We start from the raw sequence: 26405 nt of genomic DNA, 5'->3' as shown, positions 1-26405 counted from the left end.
GCATTCATTTCAAGAGGTCTCGAATACAAGAGCAGGGATGTGATGCTGAGGCTTTATAAGGCACGGGTGAGACCTCACCTTGAGTATTGTGAACAGTTTTGGGCTCCTCATCTAGGAAAAGATGTGCTGGCATTGGAGAGGGTTCAGTGGAGGTTCACAAGGATGATTAAGGGAATGAAAGGATTATCATAAGAGGAAAGTATGATAGCTCTGAGTCTGTACTTGCTGGAATTTAGAAAGATGGGGGGGATCTCACTGAAACCTTTCGAATGTTGAAAGGCCTTGATAGAGTAGATGTGGAAAGGATGTTTCCCATGGTGGAGGGAGTCTAAGGCAAGAGGGCACAACCTCAGGATAGAGGGGTTCCCATTTAAAACTGAGATACGGCGAAATTTCTTTCACCAGTGGGTGGTGAATTTGTTCCACAGGTAGCTATGGAGGCCAGGTCATTGGGTGTATTTAAGGCAGAGGATAGGTTCTTGATTGGACACGGACAGCATGGAAGATTTTGGGGGTTAGGGCTGAGGAGGGGAAATAAGGATCCGCCATGCAGAGAAGACTCAAAGGGCCAACTGACCACATACTACTCCTATGTCTTATGGATTAGGCTCTTTTAGCCCTTTGAGCCATGCTGCCCAGCAAACACTGGTTTAAGCTAGCTTAATCATGGGACAATTTACAATGACAAATTGATCTACTAACAGGCATGTTTTAGGACTGTGGGAGGAAACTGGAGCACCCAGAGGAAACCCATACAGGAGAATGTACAAATTCCTATAGACGGTGGGTTGCTGGTACTGTAAAGTGTTATGCAAACCACAATCCTAGCATGCTGAGATTGTTTGACAACAGTCTCCTGTCCCAATAAGCGGTACAGTGCCCCAAATAAATTAAGGGAATCCTGGCTATTTTCTTGATAATTTTTTGTCCTTTCAGAATTGTCCCAAATAAGCCATTGGCCCAATTAACCAGAATCCTTTGTAAATAAAAATTTTAAGCATGTTGGAAATGGTAGGTCGGACAGCAAAATTTGAAATACAGCAAAACTGAAAAGTAAGCAGACATTGCAATACCATATACTAGTATTTTATATTCATCCTTTGAGTCTGCTTGTGGTGATTTTCATTTTGCATTCTGTTGTTCTGCTCTTTTCCTGTACTTGTTGGCACACCAATTCATCCTTGCAACAATTTTAATCTTCATTCGTACAGTCCATATATCTTTGTACTCAAATTCCAGCAACTTGAGCATCCCTAATTTTAATCAATTTAGTGGCGTTTCATCAGGAGTTTGAGGAGATTTGCTTTGTCACCTACAATACTCGAAAATTAGATGTACCGTGGGGAGCATTCTGACTGGCTCCATCAGTCTGGTATAGGGGTGGGGGGATTGAAGAAAGCTGCAGAGTTATAAAATTACCAGCTCCATCATGGGTACTAGCCTCCATAGTATCCAAGACATCTTCAAGGAGTGGTGCCTCTGAAGGCACACACTCAGCAATTCAAGAAGAGATTAACCCATGAACTTTTTATATTCATATTTATATCACAGTACTTTTAAAAAAAATTCTTTTTGCACTACCTATCTGAATTTAACTGTTTAATAAACTTATATATATATATATATATATATATATATATATATATATATATATATATATATGTAAAATATATGCACACTGCAATTCACCTTTTTTTGTATATTTATCATTGTGCTGCTGCTGCAAAGTGCAACAAATTTCACGACATATGCTCGTGATATTAAAATTGATACTGATCAGAGGCTGCCTTTAGCTGACTGAACCTTAAATTTTGGAATTATCCCTGTGAAACTTTTTTCCTTTGATTTTCTACTTTGAATTCAAGAGCTTTGAATTCTCCCTCTTTGACACTTTGAGTTTTAAATGTAGGTTGTTAAGCAAACTACAGTTGTGGAACACAGAAGGAAGAGGGAGAGACTGGAAGCACAGCTTTTCTGAGTGGGTGAGACTGATGGTTCAGATGATCATTAGAGTGATTCATGAATGGTTTGGAAGGCTGATGGAAAGACATCTCTTTCAAGCCTGAAAATGCCCTGGAAAGTTACTTTTACATGTATTGGGTATATCAGTTACTGAAAGAAAACGAAAGGCTCGCAGCCTAAGTTAGTTTTTGGGTTATTGTGTCTGAGGAGTGGACTAATCCCCCTTTGAATTGTACATCACAGAAATAGGCCCTTGCAGCCAAATTCTGCTCTACTCACCATGAGGCCTATCTACACTAGCCCCATTAGTTCTTCTGTGCCTTTCCATATCCAAATACATTTCCAAATGCCTCTTAAATGTTGTAATTTTACCTGCATCTACCACCTCCTCAGACAGCTTGTTTCAGATAACCTCCACCCTCTGTGCAAAACCTATTCTCTCTATTGTCCTACCCATGTCATTGTGGACCACACTTCTGGCTGTTCACCCTCATACCTAAGAATGCTGAGGACTTGTTCCGAGATGTCCCAGGCTCTGGCACCCGGGAAACAATGTACCATCTGGGAATCTTGTTCTAGCCCACAGAACCTCCTATCCATTCCTCTAACTAACCAATCCCATATCACCACAGCATGCCTCTTCTTTCCTCTTCCTGTCTGAGTCACAAAGGCAGATTTGAAAGAGACCCAACCACTGAGACTTTCCTCTGTTAGATCATCCATCCCAACTGTATCCAAAGTGATATACCTGTTGTTGAGAAGGATAGCCACAGGTGTACTCTGCACTGGCTCCTTAACTCTTTTTCCCTGACTGTCACCCAGCTTCCTGTGTCCTGCAACTTGGATATAACTACCTCTCTATATGTCCAATCTCTCACCCTTTCAGCCTCCCGCATGAGCCAGAGTTCATCCAGCCCCAGCTCCAACTCCTTAATGTGGATTGTTAGAAGCTGCAGCTGGATGCACTTCTATGCCTTTCATGATTTTATACAGCTCTACAAAGTCACCCATCGGCTTCTTATGCTCCAGGGATGTACCTATCTATTCAATCTCTCCTTATTAATAAAATTCTCCAGTCCCAGCACCATCCTTGTGAATATTTTCTGTGTCTTTTCCAGCTTAATGACATCCTTACTATCAGATCGGACTACCCACAATACTCTGCAGTCTCATCAGTTTTCTACAGATGTAACACAACATATCATCTCTTGTATTCAGTACCCTATCATTTGAAATCAAGCATGCTAAATGCCTTCCTCGCTACCCTGTCTATCTGTATTGCCATTTTCAGTAAAACTCAATACTCATACCCCTAGAATTCTCTGTTCTACATTATTTTCCAGGCGTGTTACCTTACTTCACACATGTCTGAGTTAAATTTCATCTGCCAATCCTTGACCTACTCATTTCTGTTTTCATTTAACATAACCCTTTCCAGTGCCCACTGTATCAACAATTTTGGTGTCGTCTGGAAACTTACTAACATTGCCAGACACATTTTCATACAAATCGTTGGTGTAGATGATGAACAATAGTGGACCCAGCAGTAATACCCATGGCATAACACTTGTCAGAGTCCCCCCCTCCAGAAAAAAAGCCCTTTACTACTACCACCTGACTCCACCCAATTAACTATTATTCCCTATCAAACAACACTGAGAACTGCAGTAATCAAGAACGTGGCTTAACAAAGTGTTTGCATGGCATTTTGGAATGAACATAAAATTCTAGGCTTTTATGCTGTAACCAGTTTGATAAAACAATTTTATCATTGTGTTGTGACTCCTGTCATATGTGCTGACTGTCTATTTTGCCTCAGTCCTGTTTTGGCAAGGGATTAGTCACTTTTTAGAGGCATATCTGGGAGTCTGAAAGGTAATTCAGTCAGTTCCAAACAATATTGATCATTTTACTCTCCATTGTATTTAAAAAGGCAGATATCCTGAATCTGGCATTCTTCCCACAGCATTGTGAAATTACATGTTGCTGGGCAAACAAGATGGCCAGTACTGTGATGTGTTCCATGGTTTTCCTGTTTGGAAAACTCTACACTCTGGCTCTTGTTATTATAGTTTATTCCTTCAGTGTACTAAATAAATCCTTCACAAACAAGCCATTACTTTTGCCACTTTGTTACAGACTTCTTAGTACATTGGTTTGGAAGACTGTTAATCTTAGTAATGGGTTTCTGACAATTTTGGATAACCACATCAAACCCAACAGCAATTTTAAGTTTGAGGAATAAAGCGAGACATTGCTGGAAAAAAAATGCCTAATGTTGAAACGTAAGTGAATTTTGCAACAGTACTTAAAACATGATTAAGTGACCCTGATATTTCAATTCCTTTAGAATCACATATGATATTAAAACTAAGCCCAAACATAATTCTTAAGGAAGGATTGTAAGAATTAGAAGCATATTCACTTAAATATACACTCAGTGGAAGGTACGTGGTATGATCCTCTGCTGTAGTCTAACCGGTTCAATGTGTTGTGCATTCTTCTATACGTGGTAACCTGCCCTAATGTCTGTTGTCCAGTAGCACTTACATCCACTGTGATGAAGTGCTTTGGGAGGTGGGTGATGAAACACATCAACTCTTGCCTGAGTAGCAACTCAGATCTGCTTCGATTTGCTTATTGTCACAACAGGTCAACATCAGATGCCATTTCATTGGTTCTTCACTCAACCCTGGAGCATCTGCACAGAGAAGGTGCATACACCAGTACAGGTTTCCCCCACTATCCGAAAGTAGAGCGTTCTTATGAAACCTTTCGTAAGCTGAAATGGTGTAAAGCAAAGAAGCAATTACCATTAATTTATATGGGAAAAATTTTTGAGAGTGTTCCCAGACCCAAAAAGTAACCTACCAAATTACACATCAAACCTAAAATAACACTAGCATATCATAAATGATATGATAAATACACAGCCTATATAAAGTAGAAATAATGTATGCACAGTGTAGTTTCACTTACCAGAATCGGGAAAGTTTAGCCAAAACGGATTTGTAAAAAAAAAAAATCGGCGCGCACACACCTGCCCGTGCAAGGCTTCACGGTCGTGGTAGTCTTTCTCTGGGTAAACACAAGTTTAATGTGGATGCCTTTCTTCGTAAAAGCGAAAGTCCTCTTTGGATTTCTTTCAGTTAGTGAAAACAGATACTAATGTAGGTCTTTTGTAAAAACAAAGTGGCGTAAAGCAGGGGACACCTGTATGTTTTTCATTGACTACAATTCAGCATTCAATACTATCATTCCCTCAAAACTAATTAAACACCTCTAAGGCATAGGCCTTAATACCTCCTTGTGCAACTGAATTCTTGATTTTGGTCACTTGTAGTGAGCTCAAATTGGCAACAACACTTCCTTGGCAATTATCAGTAACACAGGTACACACAAGGCTGTACGTTTAGTCTTCAGCTCTACTCTCTATACTTCTGACTGTGAGGCTAAGCACAGCTGTAATGTCATACTTAAGTCTGCTGTCAACACTACTGTCGTTGTCCAAGTCAAATGTGGTGATGAACCAGCCTATGTGAATCTCAGGGTTGTATATGGTCACATGTATGTACTTTGATATTAAGCTTACTTTGAAATTTGAACTGCTATAATGTGTAATTATTTGATTTACGATTATCTTCCTGTCAGGTTGAACCAGTCTGGCTATTCTCCTCAGACCTCTCTCATTAATGAGGAGTTTTCACCCACACAGCTATTGCTCACTGGATGTTTATCATTTTCCACACCATTTCCTGTAAACTCCAGAGAATTTTGTATGTGATAATCTTAGGAGATCAGCAGTTTCTGAGATACTCAAACCACCCACTTGCCACCAACAATCATCCCATGGTCAAAGTCACTTGGATCACATTTCTTCACTATTATGATGTTTCATCTGAACAATAATTAAACCTCTTGACCATGTCTACGTGCTTTCATGCATTGAGTTGTTGCCACCTGATTGGCTGGTTAGATTTTTGCAATAACGAGCAATTGTAAAGGTGTACTTAATAAAGTGGCCATGAGTGAATATTTCAATATATGGTATACAGTGACATTGCAGTTTTACCCTGGTTGCCAGATAAAGCTCTTGACTGAATGCAAGTTGAAGGAAAGAGAAATAGTCAATTTTACTTGGACTCATTCAAAAGCCTACAATTGAAAGCTCCAGTTATTACTAAGCAATGCAGTGGTTTAATTATTGAAATACATACATTTCTTAAGTGTTTTAGATGCATAGAAAAGTAAAATACATGCTAAATACTAAGACAAATGTTTGACTGACGCTAAATAATACCGGATGTACCTGTTCTGACTTACTTAGTAAGAGAACTTCCAGTTTTTTTCAATCCCGAACTACGATAACCTACGCACATCCTCCTGTATGCTTTAAATCATTTCTAGGTTACTTAGAATACCTAATACAATGTTAAATGCTATGTAAAAGGTTGTTATACTGTATTGTTTTGGGGGATAATGACAAGGGGAAAAAAAAGTCTGTACACGCTCGAACAACAAGTGCTGGAAGAGCACTTCCGGGTTTTCTCGATTCATGGTTGGTTGAATTTGCACATGTGGAACTTGCGGATAAGGAGGGCTGACTATATATTTGAAAGGTGTTATCTTTCGTGTTTCACAGGTTTTTAAGAAATTGACTCATTCGAAGGGTTATCATGCTGTTTTTTAAAAATTGGCTAAAATAAGATAAAATTAGTTTCATTTTGTGTAGTTGTAAAGGTGACAGCATTATAAATATGAAGTCCATAGAATTCTGAATGAAAGTTGTAAATCAAAACAAATTGAGCTTTGCCTATGAATCTTAGTTACTGATTATCTCTCCCCAGCGTGTATTTGTATATAACATTAACAGCAGTTAAAATACAGATGAAGAAAGATAAAATATTTGATTTCAGATTTAGTCCATTAATTGAAACTGTCCAATGCCAGTTTGGTGCTGAGGATATACCATATGTTTAAACTCTTCCATGTAGTTCAGTATTCCCCGAAGACTGAGTGTCCAGCTTCATTTAGCAAACAAACAACTTGACTTTCCAAAATACCAGACGAGACAATCTGCAAATGCTGGAAATTCAAGCAACACACACAAAATGCTGGAGGAGCACAGCAGGCCAGGCAGCATCTATGTTGATGTTTTGGCAGCTGTACTTTTTTTGCAAAATACCAAACCCATTTTCACATCATCATCATCAATTTTCACCTCTAGAGCATTGTGTGAAACAATGCCAGTTTGAGTTATTTGCTGTTCATAGCATTCATCAATCATTGCAATGAATTGAAGGCCATTAGATGTTCAGACTTCCTGAATAACTATTTGAATTGATGACCTCCAGATGTAGAGGCAGGGCTGTAAAAAGATATTGAAATGACACAAAGAAAGTAAATTATTTATATTGATTCAGTTGCATTCATAATTCCCATGAACAGGGTACCAGAATTTGTAAGAGAGAAAAGGTTTGGAAATTGGTTGAAGGATGCACGCGATTGGGCCATTTCTCGGAACAGATATTGGGGAACACCCATTCCTTTATGGGTTAGTGAAGACTTAGAAGAGGTGAGTAATGAAATGAATGAATAACCAATTCAGATTTTCCAAGATCTTAAAATGGTTCTAGAATAATGTATTCAAAGTAAAAGACATACAAGTAATTATGATTTCCAGATGTGATATTTATGGCCAGCATACAAAAAGAGTGTCTTTATATCAGTTATAGAGGCTGAAATATACTTCTCAATGGTATTTGAAAAGAGTATAGTATAGTACTACAGAACAGAGTATCAGACCAGCTTTAAATTCCTATTCTCTTTCCTCTTGTCTGGGATTCTGAGCAAACCTATGCAACAGGAATTGCAGCATATCACTTACATAAGACCGTAGAAAAGACCATTTGGTCCACCAAGCCTGCCCCACCATTTGGCCATGGCACTTTCTTTTTCTCCTTTCAACCTCGTTCTCCTGCCTTTCCCTGTAACCATTGAGACTCTTACTAATCAAGAACCTATCATCCTTTTTAATTACACTCAATAATTTGGTTTCCACAGCTGTTTATGGCAAGGTATTTCAAATTCACCACTCTGGCAAAACAAACTCCCATCATCTCTGTTCTGAAGGGGTTTCCTTTTATTCTGATGCTGTGCCCTCTGGTCCTAAATTGTTCCATCACAGAAAACATCCTCTCCCCATCCACTCCATTCTCCCTTCCCACCATCTTTCTATATCCATGAGTACACGCCCCAGAGCCATCAAAAGCTCCTCATATATTAACCCTTTCATTCCGGGATCAATCTTGTGAACCTCCTCTGCACTGTCTGCAATGCAAGCATTTCTTAGATTATGGAGCCCAAAACTGTTCACAAAACTTCAGATGTGGTCTGATCAATGCCTTATAAATCATTACCACAACATCCTTGCCTTTGTGTTCTAGTCCTCTCAAAATGAAAGCTAGCATTGTGTTTGCCTTCCATATTACCAATTCGATCTGCAAGTTAATCTTTGGGAAATTTGGTACTAAGACTTCTAAATCCTTTTGAACCTCCAATTTCTGAATTCTCTCCCTATTTAGAATATAGTTTACCATACATTTCCCTATGCTGTATTCTATTTGTCAGTTCTTTGCCCATTCTCTCTCAACCTGTCCATATCCTTGTGCAGACTCCCTTCTTCCTCAACACAACCTGCCTCTTCAGGTATCTTTGTATCAGCTGCAAATCTGTCCATAAAGCCGTCAATCCATTATGCAGATCATTTACATATAAAGTGAAAAGTAGCCGACTTTTCCACTCTTTGCCTTCTGCCAGTCAGCCAATCTTCTATCTATGCAAGAACCTTTACGGTAATATCATGGATTCCTATTTTGTGTAGCAGCCTCATGTCAGTAAATGCAAGTAATCACCATCCAGTGACTGCTTTGTCTATCCTGCTTGTTACTTCTTCAAAGAATTACAGTAGATTCATTAAGCAAGATCTCCCTTTAGCTTTCAAGTACCCCAAAACTACATCTTTCATAATGGACTCTTAAATCTCACCAATCAGTAAAGCCAGATTAACCCACCTGTCTTTTGCCTCCCTCATTTCTTAAAGTGTGGAGTAACATAAGGGAGGAAAGTAGGTAGCTTATCATGAAAGTATGCATTATCATCTGATTAATGATGGTGTTGGTATGGTTGGTTCATTAAAGGTCATCTGTGTTGTTTTCTTATTGCAGGTAAAATATGTATAGTACTTTCCCAATATTCATATGTTCTGCAGATTTCTTGCTTTAAGGCTGAACTTCCAAATAGATTAATTCCAAAACATTTGTGTATATTCTATATCTGTAGTATAATTATATCTGGAAATTAAGAGTATTGTTTGTAAGAGCACAGTAGCACAGCGGTTAGTGTAACTCTATTACAGTGCCAAAGACCTGGATTCAAGCCACTACTGTCTGTAAGGAATTTCTACATTTTTCCTGTGATGGTAGGTTTCCTCCAGGTGCTCCTGTTTCCTCCCACATTCCAAAGACGTACAGGGTAGTAGATGCAACACACAGAATGCTGGAGGAATTCAGCCAATCAAGCAGCATTGATGGAAATAAATACACAGTTGAAGATTTGGGCTCAGACCCTTTATCAGGATAGTAGATGAATTCAGACATCCCACCTCTCCTGGATGTTCCAGGAGTCTCTCGATATTGATAGTGGCTCCCTGACGCCCACAAGTTATATACAATATCCCGAAAATTGATTTTTCTTTTTCCCCCCCGGAGAGTAAGCAAGAGGGCACGAGAGAGCACACCATGGCAGAGTGTTCCTAAAAAAGCAAATATCAAATGTATGTCACTCCAGACTACACTAAAGTGTACCCCTGCCTAATAGGGGTGTAAAAAGTAATGACAGTGTTGCTCGCTGCACTGTTTGTAACAGTGACTTTTCTATTGTCCATGGTGGGTTAAAATGTAAAAGACAATGTTGAGTTGAGTTTAACAGGTGTCATTTCTCACAATTTTTAAAATTTTAGCCAGATTGCCTCTAGTACCCACAAATTCATGAAATTATTGGTCCTTCACTGCCTTCTTAAATATTGGTTTCCTTTTTCCAGAAATTAAAGTGGTGTTAACCTCAGTGAATCATACCTTGGGTAAAGAAAACAAAATTCCTTTGAAGTCCTTTACAATTTCAGCAGTTTTCTTAATTTTGAATAAAAATCTTGCAGCAATGATTTATATAATATTGTCTTTCCTGAAATTTTCGTATACCTCTGATGTTCATTAAATGCATATTATCATACAGCTGTGCATAGTTTCCTCGGCCCTCCATTGATTTCAAAGGAAGTGATTTCCTGAAGTAGAAACCACTGTGAAGCTTTATCAGTATACATTTATATCATTTGTACATCTTTTAAGGCAAAAATTGCATCTAAGTAGTACAGTGTTGTTGTTTTCCACAATACTTAGAAGTAGTTCACTAATTAATGTCATGAAAATAGATTGAATCTGTGTACAGAATACTATTATCATTAAGACATTACTTTGTTGACAGGTGGTATGTGTGGGATCAGTTGCAGAATTGGAAGAGCTGAGTGGAGTCAAAGTTGAGGATCTTCATCGAGAGAGGTGAATTATATTAATATGAACTTTGTGATTGCCCTGTTAAAATGTTATTTATATACTTTAAAAATTTGTTACTGTTCCAACCAGGTTTATCACTTATGAGCATAAAATGAACTTTGGTGTTATAATATCATAAGTCACCTCTACCTGTTGCTTAACAGAATGAGTCCACTGTTGACTTGGGTGCCACACTTAATGCTGATGCAGAAGATTGTTGAGTCATTCCACAGTCCTGAACTTGTTAGCAAAGCTGAACTTCAGAGTAATACTGAGTAAATGCTATGCTTGCTGAGATGTTTTTAGATGAGACATCAGACTGATTATTTTGTCTCCATCACAAATGGAATGGAGCTCTGTATAGCATTAATTGAAAAAACAGGGTGTTTTTCTAGTCTATATTTGTCCTCCTACCAGTAGCATTTAGTTTTAAGATAAAGAGATTATCTGGTCATTTATGTCATAGTTGCTTCTGAGCCATTGGTTTGCATATATTAGCTATATATATCTGCTATGTAATAACAGCTGGATTTAGCAATTGGCTCAAAATGACATTGACATTCTCTATGGTTGAAAATACTATTTAAGTAAATGCTACTTAATTGGTTCTTTAAACTGGGAGTGGTCACGGTCCCAATGGTGTGCGTCTCAACTAGCCACTGACAACGAAGCCCAACTGATGACCTTCACGTGTGGCATAACTACTAAGCCTAGTGGAACCATATCTGCTGAAAGGAGATTGGGCAAAGGCAGGTTATTGATGCCTTAAAAACAGTTGCTTCGGGCAAATGGAGTTTATCAGCCATGGCTGGCAGCTCATGTAGTAGGAAAACTCTGATCTCAAACCTCCTTTGCCTTGTGACTATACTCACTCATGGGGAAGGCTTTGGGAGTAAACCTTGAGGGGAAAAATCTGGAGCTGGAGTCCCTAAGGCAGTCCTATATTGAGTTCAGCACTGACTGGCAACTCCTGCAAAGCCATTGATGCTGAACTGTATTGGTCTCTGCTGTTCCTTTGGATTCATCAGCCTGCTACATAGGCAATAGCTTGCTCTACATATTGTACTGGCCTGGCTTGCATATCATGTAGACTGCTGGGACACAAGGTCCATAGTCAACCCCAACCAATGGAGGACCTTAATTAATTTGAAAATGTAGTAAATAGGACAACTGACAACACCTTGCCTTTATAAAGAATCTTTATTGTAAGCAAAAGAAGTAACAGTTGTATTCTTTAAAGATAAAGCGTACAACACCAATTGACAAACTATACAAGCTAACTAACGTTATTCGGTAAATAGAATCACAAAAAGATGTTAAGTCAGAATTAAAACTGGCATTTTAGGGTTCATTCATACAGGTTAAGTGTCAGAACTTAGACATTAAATTGTTTTTAACCAATTTTTGCTGAAAGATAGTTCCTGTTGATCCTCAGCTAGATGCGAATACTTTTGTGTCAACCCAATGACACTTACTTTAACATTACAGTCAAATATTTAAAATTTTGTGAGGTGTTTGTGTTTTTGTATCACAACATAAAAAAAGTCAAGAATTGATCCTGCTTTGCTATTCATAAGATATTCACACCCCTTCATGTTCATCCTTAATACTCATATTTCTTGATTTCTCACCCTAGAAAAATCTATCATGGTCTTGAGTATACTTAGTAATCCTGCAGTAGAAAGATTCAAAGATTTAGAGTTCTCTGAATAATTTTCTCCTTATCCAGAATTAAGTGGCCAATTTCCTTATCCTGAAATTAAGCCAAATTTCTGGCCTTTACAGCTTGATTAAACTCTCAATTGTCAACACCTACCAATTTGATATTACTTTTGTTTTGAATTTTTTACTGAGCCATCATTCACTGAGTGAGGATGGCCTGACAGTCATAGATGAGAGCTACAGGGAGGTAGTCACACCAGACTGCCAGAAGCAGGTCGTTGGGTGACAGTCGGAGGGGGGAAAGCGAAGGAGAGTAGACAGGTAGTGCAGAGCACCCCTGTAACCATTCCCCTGAATAATAAGTTTACCGTCCTGGATACTGTTGGCAGGGAAGACCGACCAGGTGTGAGCCATGGTGGCAGGGCCTCTGGCACTGAGTCTGACCCTGTAGTGTGGAGGAGCAGAGGGATCTGGGAGTACATGTCCACAGATCCCTGAAAGTTGCCTCACAGGTAGATAAGGTAGTTAAGAAAGCTTATGGGGTGTTAGCTTTCATAAGTCGACGGATAGAGTTTAAGAGTCGCAATGTAATGCTGCAGCTCTATGAAACTCTGGTTAGGCCACACTTGGAGTACTGTGTCCAGTTCTTATCGCCTCACTATAGGAAGGATGTGGAAGCATTGGAAAGGGTACAGAGGAGATTTACCAGGATGCTGCCTGGTTTAGAGAGTATGGATTAAGATCAGAGATTAAGGGAGCTAGGGTTTTACTCTTTGGTGAAAAGGAGGATGAGAGGAGACACGATAGAGGTGTACAAGATATTAAGAGAAATAGATAAGAGTGGATAGCTAGCGCCTCTTCCCCAGGGCACCACTGCTCAGTACAAGAGGACATAGCTTTAAGGTAAGGGGAGGCAAGTTCAAGGGGGATATTAGAGGAAGGTTTTTCACTCAGAGAGTGGTTGATGTGTGGAATGCACTGCCTGCATCAGTGGTGGAGGCAGATACACTAGTGAAGTTTAAAAGACTACTAGACAGGTATATGGGGGAATTTAAGGTGGGGGATTATATGGGAGGCAGGGTTTGAGGGTCGGCAAAACGTTGTGGGTTGAAGGACCTGTAATATGCTGTACTATTCTATGTTCTTTGATCTTTTGCTGTGCTGCACCCTAATTCTGACTGTAAATTCATTCACCGTCAGTGCCCGAAGAGTGACTGTGAAATTGAAGGTAGTTAGATGTTGTAAAACTGTCTTTTGACATCTTTCAGTTGTCAAAAACAGACCAAAAAAACTTTAAAAAGCTATTAATTGAATTGACTTTATTACAGTTGCCCTCCTTATCCACAGGTTCCACATGCGTGGACTCAACCAGCTGCGGATCAGGAAAACCTGAAAGTTCTGTCTTCAGCACTCGTTGTTTAAGCATTATTTGCCTCGCGTCTCGTTCGGTCGCTATTTTGTTTCTATGAAAAAATGGCTCCTAAAAAACAATTAAGTGGTCAAAGCAATTCCTGTAAGGCTTTCTCTCGCCAAGAAAGTAGAAATCTTAGATCTTTTGAAAAGTGGCATGTTGCTTGCCGAAGTGGTCCTCAGCCCTTAACCTCCACAGATCCTGACTTTAGTATTATTGAGCCTCCTCCAAGGCGTCCTTATTCCCTAAACAATACAGTATAACAACTACTTAGATAGCATTTCCATTGCATTAGGTACTATAAGTACTGTAATCTAGAGATGGTTAAAAGTATTACTGGTTTGAGCATTGTTCGCCTCACTTTCTCGTTCATTTGCTATTTGTGTTGTGAGCAAGAGAAGAGTTTAAAGCTAGTAAGTGATGGCGGGCTAGCTATGTAAAGCGCTACAACCTCAAGAACTTAAAGATCATGGGAGAATCGGGATTGGCTGATGCCGAGGCAGCATCAGCGTTCCCAGAAGAGCTACGATGGTTGTGTCTGTACTGAACATGTACAGAATTTTTTTCTTATCATTATTCCCTGAACAATACAGTATTACAACTATTTACATAGCATTTACATTGTATTAATCTAGAGATGATTTAAAGTATTCAGGAGGTTATGTTCGTAGGTTATATGCAAATACTACACCATTTTATATAAGGGACTTGAGGATCCACGCTTTTTGATATCCGCGGAGGGTCTTGGAACCAATCCCCTGTGGATAAGGAGAGCCAACTATACATCCTTCATATACGGTACATGAGAAGGAAAAATCTTATGTCTTCGTCTAAATATGCAATGTGCAATTTATAATAAATAGTATGTATATCAGGACAGTCAGTATAACATAGAAATACAATTGTTTCACCATGAATTAAGCAGTTTGATGGCCTGGTGGAAGAAGCTGTCCTGGAGCCTGTTGGTCCTGGCTTTTATGCTGTGGTACCGTTTCCCAGATGGTAGCAGCTGGAACAGTTTGTGGTTGTGCTGACTCTTCTCTCCAGTGATCCTACAGGCCCTTTTTTACACACCTGTCTTTGCAAATGTCCTGAATAGTGGGAAGTTTACATCTACAGATGTGCTGGGCAGTCCACACCGCTCTGTAAAGTCCTGTGATTGAGTGAAGTCATTCCCATACCAGGCAGTGATGCAGCCAGTCAGTATGCTCTCAATTGTACCGCTGTAGAAAGTTCTTAGTATTTGGGGGCCAAAACCAAACTTCTTCAACCGTCTTTCATTACTAGGTGCTTTATTGCAAAGGAAGTACTTTTGAAGAGCTCCATTTAAAAAAAATGTGTGCTGCTGAGGTTGAGAAAGCCTTTCTTGTAAACTTCAGTAATTACCAGTTTAATGCTTTGATTTACCAAATTTTGAGAGTTACACTGATTTTTTTCCCCCCAGTGTGGATTTCATCACAATCCCATCACATCGTGGAAAAGGTGTACTGCGACGAGTGTCTGAGGTCTTTGATTGTTGGTTTGAAAGTGGAAGCATGCCATATGCTCAAGTTCATTATCCGTTTGAAAACAAAAGAGAATTTGAGGAGAGCTTCCCAGCGGACTTCATTGCTGAGGGAATTGACCAAACAAGAGGATGGTAAAGAATTAATTTCTATTACACCAGTTTCATTGTTTTAGTCAATTATTGATCACATTTGTGCTGAACAAAGGAGTACTGGATTGTAACTGATGTTCCAGTTGGTAAATAATGTCCCAATTACTTGTTTCATAGTTGAATTAGGGTATTTTTCTCATGATCTGTTTCTAGGTTTTCTACATTATGAATAAAAGAAAATGCTAGAGGAACCCAATGGGTAATGTGATTTCTGTGATGGAAGAGAGATTATCAAAGTTTCAGAACTGAGGGTCCTCAACTCAAAATGACATCATTTCCTTTCACTTCACAGATACTTCGACCTGCTAATTTTCTCCAGCAATTAGTTTTTTGCTCCAGATACCAGCTTCTGCAGTCTCTCTTGTCTTCATTCTAGGTTAGGAATAGTTTGGGTAAGAACCACTCCACCACCGCAATGTTTTAACTTCATTACTGAAGAGGAACTGAACTTGCTTTACCTGTAGAATAGTTAGGTTTTCCATTTTGGCAATTGTGACAGTCTCTGAGATTCCAAAAACAAGTTTGTAACTGATTTGAGTGCCATGAGCTTAACAAGTGCATTTAACAGATGTTCTTGAGTCTTGCAATTGAAGGCTGAAGATGATCTTGAAAGTCAATAAAAGATGCTGTATTTTGAAATAAAAGCACAAAATGTTGAAAACCTGCAGCAGATCAGTCGTATCCGTGGAGGGAGAAACAGAATTACTTTGGCCTGAGGATTTCTGGTGTTTTCTGTCTTTATTCAGATTTTCAGCATTTGCAGTGGTTTTGTGTTTTAAATACTGTATTTTAGTTCAATCAGGAAGAAAACTGTAAAAAAAAGAGTAGAAATTAGAAGCAGCACACACACAAAATGCTGGTGGAACGCAGCAGGCCAGGCAGCATTCAGTCAGATTAGGTTCACCAGTTCACAATTTTCCCCCAATGAGGTAGTTTCTGCCTGTTGAATATATTCCTTATGCAAAGTAATGGTGCGGAAGATTAATGTCATATTGAATAACTTTCATTATTGCCTCAATTATTTGAAAAGGAAAAAAAATCATGTCCTATTGTATGTCCCCATTTTAGGATATTAGCATCTAAAGTAAGTGTTTACCATTTACCATCAGCAGTGTGTCTTTAAAGTGTACAAAGTGAAAACTGTTTTAAAGTGCAGTTATGAACTGTTGTTGGACAACCAGATAAATTTGTGTGCCAAAATTGTGAAAGGACATGTTCGGCACAGCTTTGTGGGCTGAAGGGCCTGTATTGTGCTGTTGGTTTTCTGTGTTTCTAAAGATAAACTTAAAGTGATGCAGGTTATGAAGGAGGTAATTGCAAATGGGTGTGCAGATGTAATTCATTGAGTGTAACTGGCCCTATGCTTCCATTTACATCAGTGTGCACTTTCATAATTGCAGCTGCTGATATAATTATAGTTTTGTAGCGGTGTGCTACACGCAGCGCTAAAATTACGACACGGAGTCGGTAACTGCAGTCGAAGGAAAAAACTTTATTCGAAAACTTCAGCCTCACTTTTAAGCCTCTGTCAACCGGCCCCCCATGGCGCAGAGGCTCCAAAGCTCTGTGCTCGCAAACCCCCGTAGGCTATCTAATTGTGAGTCGGTTCGGATACGCTAGGAAATGGGTCGCCACATAACCCCCCCCAGAACCGGCGATACACCCCCCAATGTCCACAGTCTGGGCCAGAACCTGCTTGAAACCATCCGGTCAGTTGTCCGGATGGAGGGATGCGCCAAGTTATGAATGGAGTCGAAAACGCGGCGCCGCCATGCTGTCGGGACGACTGGACGGGGCTGGCCGGTGGCGACGTCACAGAGTAGGGTCCTCTCACCCGGGCCCACGGGGAGGTCCTGGAGCTGCAGACCGGAGACTGCGGTCCTGTAACTCGGAATCTCCTCATCCGCCTGCTGCGCCTCTGCCAGTGCCTCAAAGTCTACCCCTTGGGAAAGGGCATGAACGGTAGGGCGAGAGAGCGCATCCGCCACGACATTGTCCTTACCCGAGACGTGCCGGACATCCGTCGTGTATTCAGAGATGTAGGACAGGTGGCGTTGCTGGCGGGACGACCAGGGGTCGGATGCTTTCATAAACGCAAAGGTAAGCGGTTTGTGGTCCGTGAACGCGGTGAAGGGCCGACCTTCTAGGAAGTACCTGAAATGCCGGATTGCCAGGTAGAGCGCCAACAGTTCCCGGTCGAAAGCACTGTACTTAAGCTCGGGTGGTCGCAGGTGTTTGCTGAAAAACGCCAGGGGTTGCCAGCGACCTGCGATGAGCTGCTCCAGCACCCCACCGACTGCCGTGTTGGATGCGTCCACTGTGAGGGCGGTAGGGGTGTCCATTCTGGGATGTACTAGCATTGCGGCGTCCGCCAAAGCTTCCTTCGTTTGAACGAAAGCGGCGGCGGACTCCTCGTCCCAGGTAATGTCCTTGCTCGGACCCGACATCAGGGCGAACAGGGGGCGCACGATCCGGGCAGCTGAAGGGAGGAAGCGGCGGTAGAAATTGACCATACCTACGAATTCCTGAAGGCCTTTGATCGTGGTGGGTCGGGGGAAGTGGCGGACCGCATCTACCTTAGCGGGCAGAGGGGTTGCCCCGTCTTTAGTAATTCTGTGGCCCAGGAAGTCAATGGTATCGAGTCCGAACTGGCATTTGGCAGGGTTGATTGTAAGACCGTACTCACTCAGTCGGGCGCAGAGTTGACGGAGGTGGGACAGATGCTCCTGACGACTGCCGCTGGCTATGAGGATGTCATCCAAATAGATGAACGCGAAGTCCAGGTCCCATCCCACCGCGTCCATTAACCGCTGGAACGTCTGTGCGGCATTCTTCAGGCCGAACGGCATGCGGAGGAACTCGAAAAGGCCGAATGGGGTGATGAGAGCCGTTTTGGGGACGTCGTCAGGATGCATCGGGATTTGATGGTATCCCCGGACGAGATCTACCTTGGAGAAGATCCATGCGCCGTGCAGGTTTGCCGCAAAGTCCTGAATGTGCGGCACAGGGTAGCGGTCCGGTGTGGTAGCCTCGTTCAGCCTGCGGTAGTCGCCGCACGGTCTCCAGCCCCCCGTCGCTTTGGGCACCATGTGCAGGGGGGAGGCCCATGGGCTGTCGGACCGCCGGATGATCCCCAATTCCTCCATCCTCTGGAACTCCTCCTTCGCCAGTCGGAGCTTGTCCGGGGGAAGCCGCCGAGCACGGGCATGGAGGGGTGGTCCCTGGGTCGGGATGTGGTGCTGTACGCCGTGCCTGGGCATGGCTGCTGTGAACTGCGGTGCCAGAACCGATGGGAACTCCGCCAGGACCCTGGTGAAGTCGTTGTCGGACAGCGTGATGGAGCCGAGGTGAGGGGCCGGCAACTGGGCTGCACCCAGGGAGAACGGCTGAAAGGTCTCGGCGTGTACCAGTCTCTTCCTGGGCAGGTCGACCAGCAGGCTGTGAGCCCGCAAAAAATCCGCACCCAGAAGCGGTTGGGCTACGGCGGCCAGTGTGAAGTCCCACGTGAACTGGCTGGAGCCGAACTGGAGCTGCACCTGGCGGGTGCCATAGGTCCTTACGGTGCTGCCATTCACGGCCCTCAGGGGGGGACCCGGTGCCCTGCTGCGGGTGTCGTAACTCGTCGGAGGTAAAACGCTGATCTCAGCCCCAGTATCGACCAAAAACCGGCGTCCCGACCTTCTATCCCACACATACAGGAGGCTATCCCGATGGCCAGCCGCCGTAGCCATCAGCGGCGGCTGGCCCTGGCGTTTCCCGGGAACTTGCAGGGCGGGCGACAACGGCGGGCTTCTGCACCCCACCGCTGGTGGTAGAAGCACCAGTGTTCATTGGGCCGGGGGTTAGCGGGCTCTGCGGCCGGGCCTGGACTGGTTTGCTGCCGGGAGCGGGGCTGGGAGATCCGTGCGATGGACGCCACGCTCACCTTTTTGGCGTTCCACAGCAAGTCCGCCCGGGCTGCCACCTTCCGAGGGTCACTGAAATCCGTGTCGGACAGCAGCAGGCGGATGTCCTCGGGCAGCTGCTCCAGGAATGCCTGCTCAAACGTGAGGCAGGGTGTGTGTTCGTCGGCGAGAGACAACATCTTATTCATTAAAGCCGATGGAGGTCTGTCGCCCAAGCCATCCAGGTGCAGTAAACGGGCAGCCCGCTTGTGCCGTGAGAGTCCGAAAGTCCTGAGGAGCAGGGCTTTGAATTCCGTGTACTTGCCGTCTGCCGGGGGCGACTGTACGAACTCCGCGACCTGGGCCGCTGTGTCCTGGTCGAGGGAGCTCACCACGTAGTAGTAGCGGGTGTCTTCTGAGGTGATCTGGCGAACGTGGAATTGGGCTTCGGCTTGCTGGAACCATAGGTCCGGGCGCTGTGCCCAGAAACCTGGCAGTTTCAACGAAACCGCATGAACAGAGGCGGCGTCGGTCATTTCTGGTCCAAAAATCCTTTGGACCGTCGGGGTCACCAATTGTAGCGGTGTGCTACACACAGCGCTAAAATTACGACACAGAGTCGGTAACTGCAGTCGAAGGAAAAAAACTTTATTGGAAAACTTCAGCCTCACTTTTAAGCCTCTGTCAACCGGCCCCCCATGGCGCAGAGGCTCCAAAGCTCTGTGCTCGCAAACCCCCGTAGGCTATCTAATTGTGAGTCGGTTCGGATATGCTAGGAAATGGGTCGCCACAGTTTGTTCTAGCACCTTCACACTGACATTTTTCAGTAGGAAAGTTTAAAAACTGCCAATTTGAATTGTCTCAGTCCTAGATAAAATAAAATTTGAGGAAAAGGAATTCTGTTTTTCTATGTTGCATGTTTTGTTCTTACCAGAAACCAGTTAAAGAATTAGATTGAAAAGATAGCACAGACAGGGCATTTAGCTCAGCTGGTCTATGCTAATGTTTGTAATCCACTTAAATCACCGTGTAACCCTCCTCCTCACTCCTTAACTCTGCTGAGCCCTTTTTTTACATTTTCTTCATTCACAGGTTCTTTCTACTGTTTTGAATATTTCCAACAAATTTGTTTTTCGTGACAGATAATTCATCTTAACAAGATGTCCATTAGTGGACATGTCCCCTTATTCAGGAGCTTATTAATTTGATTGAAAACTTGCTCAGTTTTTCTGTGTATAAATTTGTTTCCATAGGTTTTATACTCTACTGGTACTATCTACGGCTCTGTTTGGCAAACCACCTTTCAGGAATGTGATAGTAAATGGGCTTGTATTGGCAAGGTAAGAATCTGCCATGTACATCAATAATCATCAAAATTATGCTTGAACTCTCAGCATTTGTGCTTTAACTCAATAGAATGACCGTCTATGATTAGAACATACTTTTCAAAGACTGAAGGTTTTTTCAAAGATGTATGGTTAATAAGTTTGCAGATGATATGAAGATTGGTGGTGGTGTAGATAGCTGACGAACAATACATGGTAAATGTTGGGCATTGAGGAATATAGTAGAACAGAGTGATCTAGGGAATAATGGTGCATAGTTCCCTGAAGTTGGATCTCATGTGGATAGGGTGGTGAAGAAAGCTTTTGGTATGCTGGCCTTTATAAATCAGAGCATTGAGTATAATGTTAAAATTGTACAAGGCATTGGTGAGGCCAGATTTGGAATATTGTGTACAATTCTGGTCACCGAATTATAGGAAAGATGTCAACAAAATAGAGAGAGTACAGAGGAGATTTACTAGAATGTTACCTGGGTTTCAGCACCTAAGTTACAGAGAAAGGTTGAACAAGTTAGGTCTTTATTCTTTGGAGCGTAGAAGGTTGAGGGGGGGACTTGATAGAGGTATTTAAAATTATGAGAAGGATAGATAGAGTTGACGTGGATAGGCTTTTTCCATTGAGAGTAGGGGAGATTCAAATAAGAGGACATGAGTTGAGAGTTAAGGGGCAAAAGTTTAGGGGTAACACGAGGGAGAATTTCTTTACTCAGAGAGTGGTAGCTGTGTGGAACGAGCTTCCAGTAGAAGTGGTAGAGACAGGTTCCATTTTGTTATTTAAGGTAAAATTGGATAGGTATATGGACAGGAAAGGAATGGAGGTTTATGGGCTGAGTGCAAGTAGGTGGGACTAAGTGAGAGTAAGCATTCGGCATGGACTTGAAGGGCCAAGGTGGCCTAAATTCCATGCTGTAATTGTTATATGGGTAATGCAACAGGATTTTGATCAGTTGTAGATATGGATGGAGAAATGGCAAATGGAGTTTAATCAGGCCAAATGTGAAGGGTTGCATCTTGATGGTCTAATGTAAAGGAATAGTTCACAGTTAATGGTAGGACCCTTAATAATATTGAGAAGCAGAGGAATCTTGGGGTCCAAGTTCATAGCTCCTTTAAAGTGGCTGCTCAAGTTGATAGGATGGTTAAGACAGCATATGGCATTCTTGTCTTTATTAGTTGAGGCATTTGAGTTCAAAAGTCAGGAAGTTAGGTTGCAGTTTTTCTAAAAGTCTGGTTATACCAGTTGTGCTGGAATATTCCATATGGTTCTGGTCATCCCATCGTAGGAAGGATGGCTTGAAGAGGTTTACCGAGATGCTGTCTGGATTATGGCATGTGATATAATAAGAGGTTGGACAGACTTCAGTTGTTTCTCTGGACTTTAGTCAGTTATCTCCATTTATGAAAGTACTTGAGCATTTGTGGTGGAGGGAATGGTGAGTTCCCACTCTTTGTGACCATATGGTATGAACTGTGTTTTGCAGCTTGGCCATGGAGTGATGCTGTTTCGTTTTGCTGTATATTTGTATGGTTGAATGATAATTAAATTTGAATTGATGGGGTGGAGGAAGTGAACAGACAAAGGTCAGAAATATCTTAGTCCTTGCCCAGCTGCAAGTGTTGTTCAGTAATTATTTGTTTAAAGTAATGATCTGTACGAAACCACAGTTATAAAATAGTATTGTAAAACTCAGCTTCTATGCTTCTGGATAGTAGGCTACATGCAGAGAAGAATATTTAGAAAAACCGAAGAATTGACTAAATTTGATGGTTATACCCAGAATGACTGTTGTAAAACAAGGATATATATTGATTCTTCTAGTTAATCTTTAACGTTCAGTTGAGAGGAAGGGATAGATCTCTGCAGGGTTGACAAAAACCCAGTTTCACGGATGTTATTCAGGGTAAGATGTCTGCAGTTTTTGTTTAGCCGATATGGGATTCCCAGACTCAGTTTGGAGCATTGAGGGGTGGAATATAAATTCAGTGAGTCCTTTTCTTGTGTTCAGCAATAAATTCTGGTCACTTATTTTCTTTGTGGAGCAAATTGAGCCATATTGTGAAGAGGCACATTTTTTTTGAGAAGATGAAGACAATGAATAATTTTAAATGGTTGGATAGTCCCCTTTTAAATATTTCAGTGATTAGAGATAAATACTGCTAGAGATAAATACGGCTGGCATTTGTGGGCTAACTTCGTGATTTTAATTCCTAATTTTACTGGATTGAGGCATCAGTATAATTGTTGAATCCTGAGGAAGGAATTTTACTAAAGATGACAATAGATTGAATGTTAATAAAGCAAGATGTGAAGTTATTTTCAGCATTAAAGTAATCTTATCAGAAATGTAAGCAGGAAGATTCCTTTTCCTCATGAGACATAAAATAAAATTGTTTGCTTCATTAGAGCATTTACTTTTATGTGTAAACAATTATATGTTATCAGTGAGTTTTATTTGTGTTCTTGTCATTAGTGACGGTCAGAAAATGAGCAAACGTAAGAAGAATTACCCAGATCCAATGCATATTGTTAACAGTTATGGTGCAGATGCATTGAGGTAAGAAGCAATAAAATTGCATGTATATCACATTTGATTTACAGAATATCCTACTGGAAAGCCTCACTCATGAGCACCAAATGTGAGTTGCATGTTTGTCTGAAAGTCATGGGTCACCATCCTTCAGTCTCTCCCAATATTTGTGCACATTTTTCATCAAATGATAAATGTCAAAAAATGAATGAGGGTGCTCCAACTCACAAATTTATTCTTGTAGTTCATCTTCTCATAACTTCATGATGTTTATGCCATCACTGCCATTTTTCCTTGACCATTATTTTTAAATGTTATATTTTTCCATTTGGTGGAAAAGGCATGCACCTATAGAACATCTTACATAGAACACAGAACAGTACAGCGCAGTACAGGCCCTTTGGCCCACAATGTTGTGTCGACCCTTAAACCCTGCCTCCCATATATTCTCCTCACCTTAAATTCCTGCATATACCTGTCTAATAGTCTCTTAAACTTCACTAGTGTATCTGCCTCCACCACAGACTCAGGCAGTGCATTCCATGCACCAACCACTCTTTGAGTGAAAAACCTTCCTCTAATATCCCCTTTGAACTTCCCTCCCCTTAACTTAAAGCCATGTCCTCTTGTACGGAGCAGTGGCGCCCTAGGGAAGAGGCGCTGGCTGTCCACTCTATTTATTCCTTTTAATATCTTGTATACCTCTCTCATGTCTCCCCTCATCCTCCTTCTCTCCAAAGAGTAAAGCCCTAGCTCCCTTGATCTCTGATCATAATGCATACTCTCTGAACCAGGCAGCATCCTGGTAGATGTAGTCTTGACTAGATTCAAAAACTGAACATCAGATCTCTAAATTTAAGCATGATGTAACATCCTGTAACCTGTAATGATGTACTTCAAGACACCCATAAAATCCTTTGCTGCGGTCAAAGGACAGCGGTGACTATATTGCGTCCAGTTAGGAGAACGCCAACCACATCATCAAGAATAATCAGCTTCCTATCTATCATACAGCATTAGGGTAAAACAAAATATGGTCAGCCTAATTATGCCAGTTGAGAGCTGTGAAATGTTGGTGCAACCCACAATATGACACTCAATGGAAAAACATTGAGGAGCAGATACTTCCCATCCCCATACAAGCAATTTTGGCTGATAACAACCTGCAAAGGTACATAAATACTATGGTGAATACAATACCCATTGGTGAAATTGACTCTTAAAATATGGAAAACTACTATAAAAGAATATAATCTAGAGGGAGATATTGCAATTCTTAAATGATGTGCATATGACTCTGATTTTACACCAAATAAATTGGATGCTTGATTTAAGGACTGGACAGCTAAAGCAATAACAGTTCTTTGCAACATAATGGAAGAAGGAGCACTGTTCAGTTTTGAAATGCTTAAAGCGAAACACTTCTTAGAAAAACAAGATTTTTATCGGTATTTACAGATGCGACAATAAGACGCTTAAAAATGTGTAACCCCCTGGGTCACCTCAGGCTCGCTCACACTCGTTCTCGTCTAGGGGGAGCAGCTTTCGGCCCCGCCAAACTGGGTAATCAGCTGGTGTGGATGCTGTGTGATGTCCCCACCTTGCTCAAAAACAGACAGTACACCATAAGCGATTAAATGAGTACAATTTATAAAGGTTACGATAACTAAGTGATTAATAACGATACAGTATATATGAAGAGAAAAAAATAAAGAAAAGATGCCAAACTTATCAAAGTCCAAACCACTTCGTCACAACCGTTGGAGCTCAATTACTGAAGTCTTCTGGCCACCATTCGATCCCCTCCGAACTCCTCGACTAGCAGGTCAGGACCCTCCGAAGTGGTCAACCAAGCACTTCTAGCTTCATCCCCCCTCCTCGGAGTACCTCCGGGCCTCGGTCCGTTCCTCGCCCAGTTTACAGCATTGCGTCCTCTCTCTCGACCCCCTCGCGCCGATCTGCCCAAAAGCCCGTCAACAAAAGCTTACAGACTCGGAAGAAAGAACATTAATCCCCATTTGGTTTACAAAGGAATACAATTCTCCCAGCACTCTCTCGCAACGAAGAAACATTCCTGCTTTTAACAAAACAAAGAAACCCTTTCCCAACAGTAACAAAGAAAAAAGAAGAAACCCCCTTTACAAATGTAACCAAGGCAAATACATGCTTGATAGAGCTCTTTAGAAAAGCATATAATTCAGATAATGGTAGTAGAATCATTTCAAGCGTGTATAAGGGGTTGTCAAATCTTAAAACACATTCGACTTCATACATTAAAACAAAATGGGAGAAGGAAGGAGGGATAATTATATCTGAGGAAGAATGGAAAACAATATGGAGATATCAATAGAAGTGTACCAATTCACAGAAATGGAGGGAGTTTGGATGGAAAAACTTGATAAGATATTTTATTACACCCTCTCAGAAATCCCATTATGATAGTAACCTCCCTGTTCGTTGGGGAAATTGTGAAAATCAAAATGCAAATCATTTTCATATTTTTTGGGACTGCCCTGTTATCAAAAACTATTGGAGGGGGATACACAATGCCTGACAAGACATCTTTAAATGTGAAATACCCTTGGAGAGTAAGACCATATATTTTGCATATATACCTCAAGAATGGTTGAAAAGAGATAAATATTTAATGAATATACTGTTGGTGGCTAGTAAAAATACTCTTACTATCACAGGAGAGGCCAACTTTAAATACATGGATGGAAATTACAATGGACATTTACAAAATGAAGAAGATAACAGCATCTGTTAATCATAAGCTGGAATAATTTGGTTCATACTGGGAAAAATGGTTTAACTACATAATCCCTCATAGGCCTAATTTTATTCTCACAAATCAATGAATCTGTTGTAAAAAGAAAGATCACTCCCTACTTGTACATAGTTCTTTTGCTTGTTTTTTTCTTTCCACTCTTTTCTACAAGTGTATACCCCAGATAAATACTTTGTGGAGATTGTGTGATATATATGATTATATGATATATATGTACAATGTCCGAAATACATCTTATAGAAATGTTTGTTTGATGAACTTCAATAAAAAAAAATGAATTACAAAAAAAAGAACAAGAATGGGATGAGGCCAGGGCTGCATGACTCAGGATCAAAGAGTCAGGAGAAAAAAGATGAGACGAAGAGACAGAGGAGGAGAGGCATGCGTGTCTCCAAAATGACAGCAGCAGGCACAGAAGGAGGAGAGAGGAAGAGACAAAGGAGCTGAGAAATGCACATCTCCAGGATCAGAGACAAAGAACAAACAGCAGAAGAGATGAAGAAATGGCGCATGAAAGGACTACATGTCTCCAGAATGACAAGAGGCACAAGGGTGT

General features: G+C 41.4%; 1 protein-coding gene across 2 annotated transcripts in view; it reads left to right on the top strand.

Annotated features, from left to right (window-relative positions):
- The window catches only part of iars1 (isoleucyl-tRNA synthetase 1), a 172214-nt gene that overhangs the window by 65581 nt on the left and 80228 nt on the right, over window positions 1-26405 (top strand). For both annotated transcript variants that reach the window (XM_059944616.1, XM_059944615.1), the window contains 5 exons: window positions 7411-7537; window positions 10504-10577; window positions 15089-15283; window positions 20439-20525; window positions 23002-23085. In XM_059944616.1, coding sequence (XP_059800599.1) covers window positions 7411-7537; window positions 10504-10577; window positions 15089-15283; window positions 20439-20525; window positions 23002-23085 — 567 coding nt within the window. The remainder of the gene's footprint in view (window positions 1-7410; window positions 7538-10503; window positions 10578-15088; window positions 15284-20438; window positions 20526-23001; window positions 23086-26405) is intronic.

Source organism: Hypanus sabinus, chromosome 19, assembly GCF_030144855.1.
Source record: "Hypanus sabinus isolate sHypSab1 chromosome 19, sHypSab1.hap1, whole genome shotgun sequence".
Lineage (NCBI taxonomy): Eukaryota > Metazoa > Chordata > Chondrichthyes > Myliobatiformes > Dasyatidae > Hypanus > Hypanus sabinus.
Note: the sequence above shows the minus strand (reverse complement) of the source record. Positions and strands in the feature narration are given on the sequence as shown.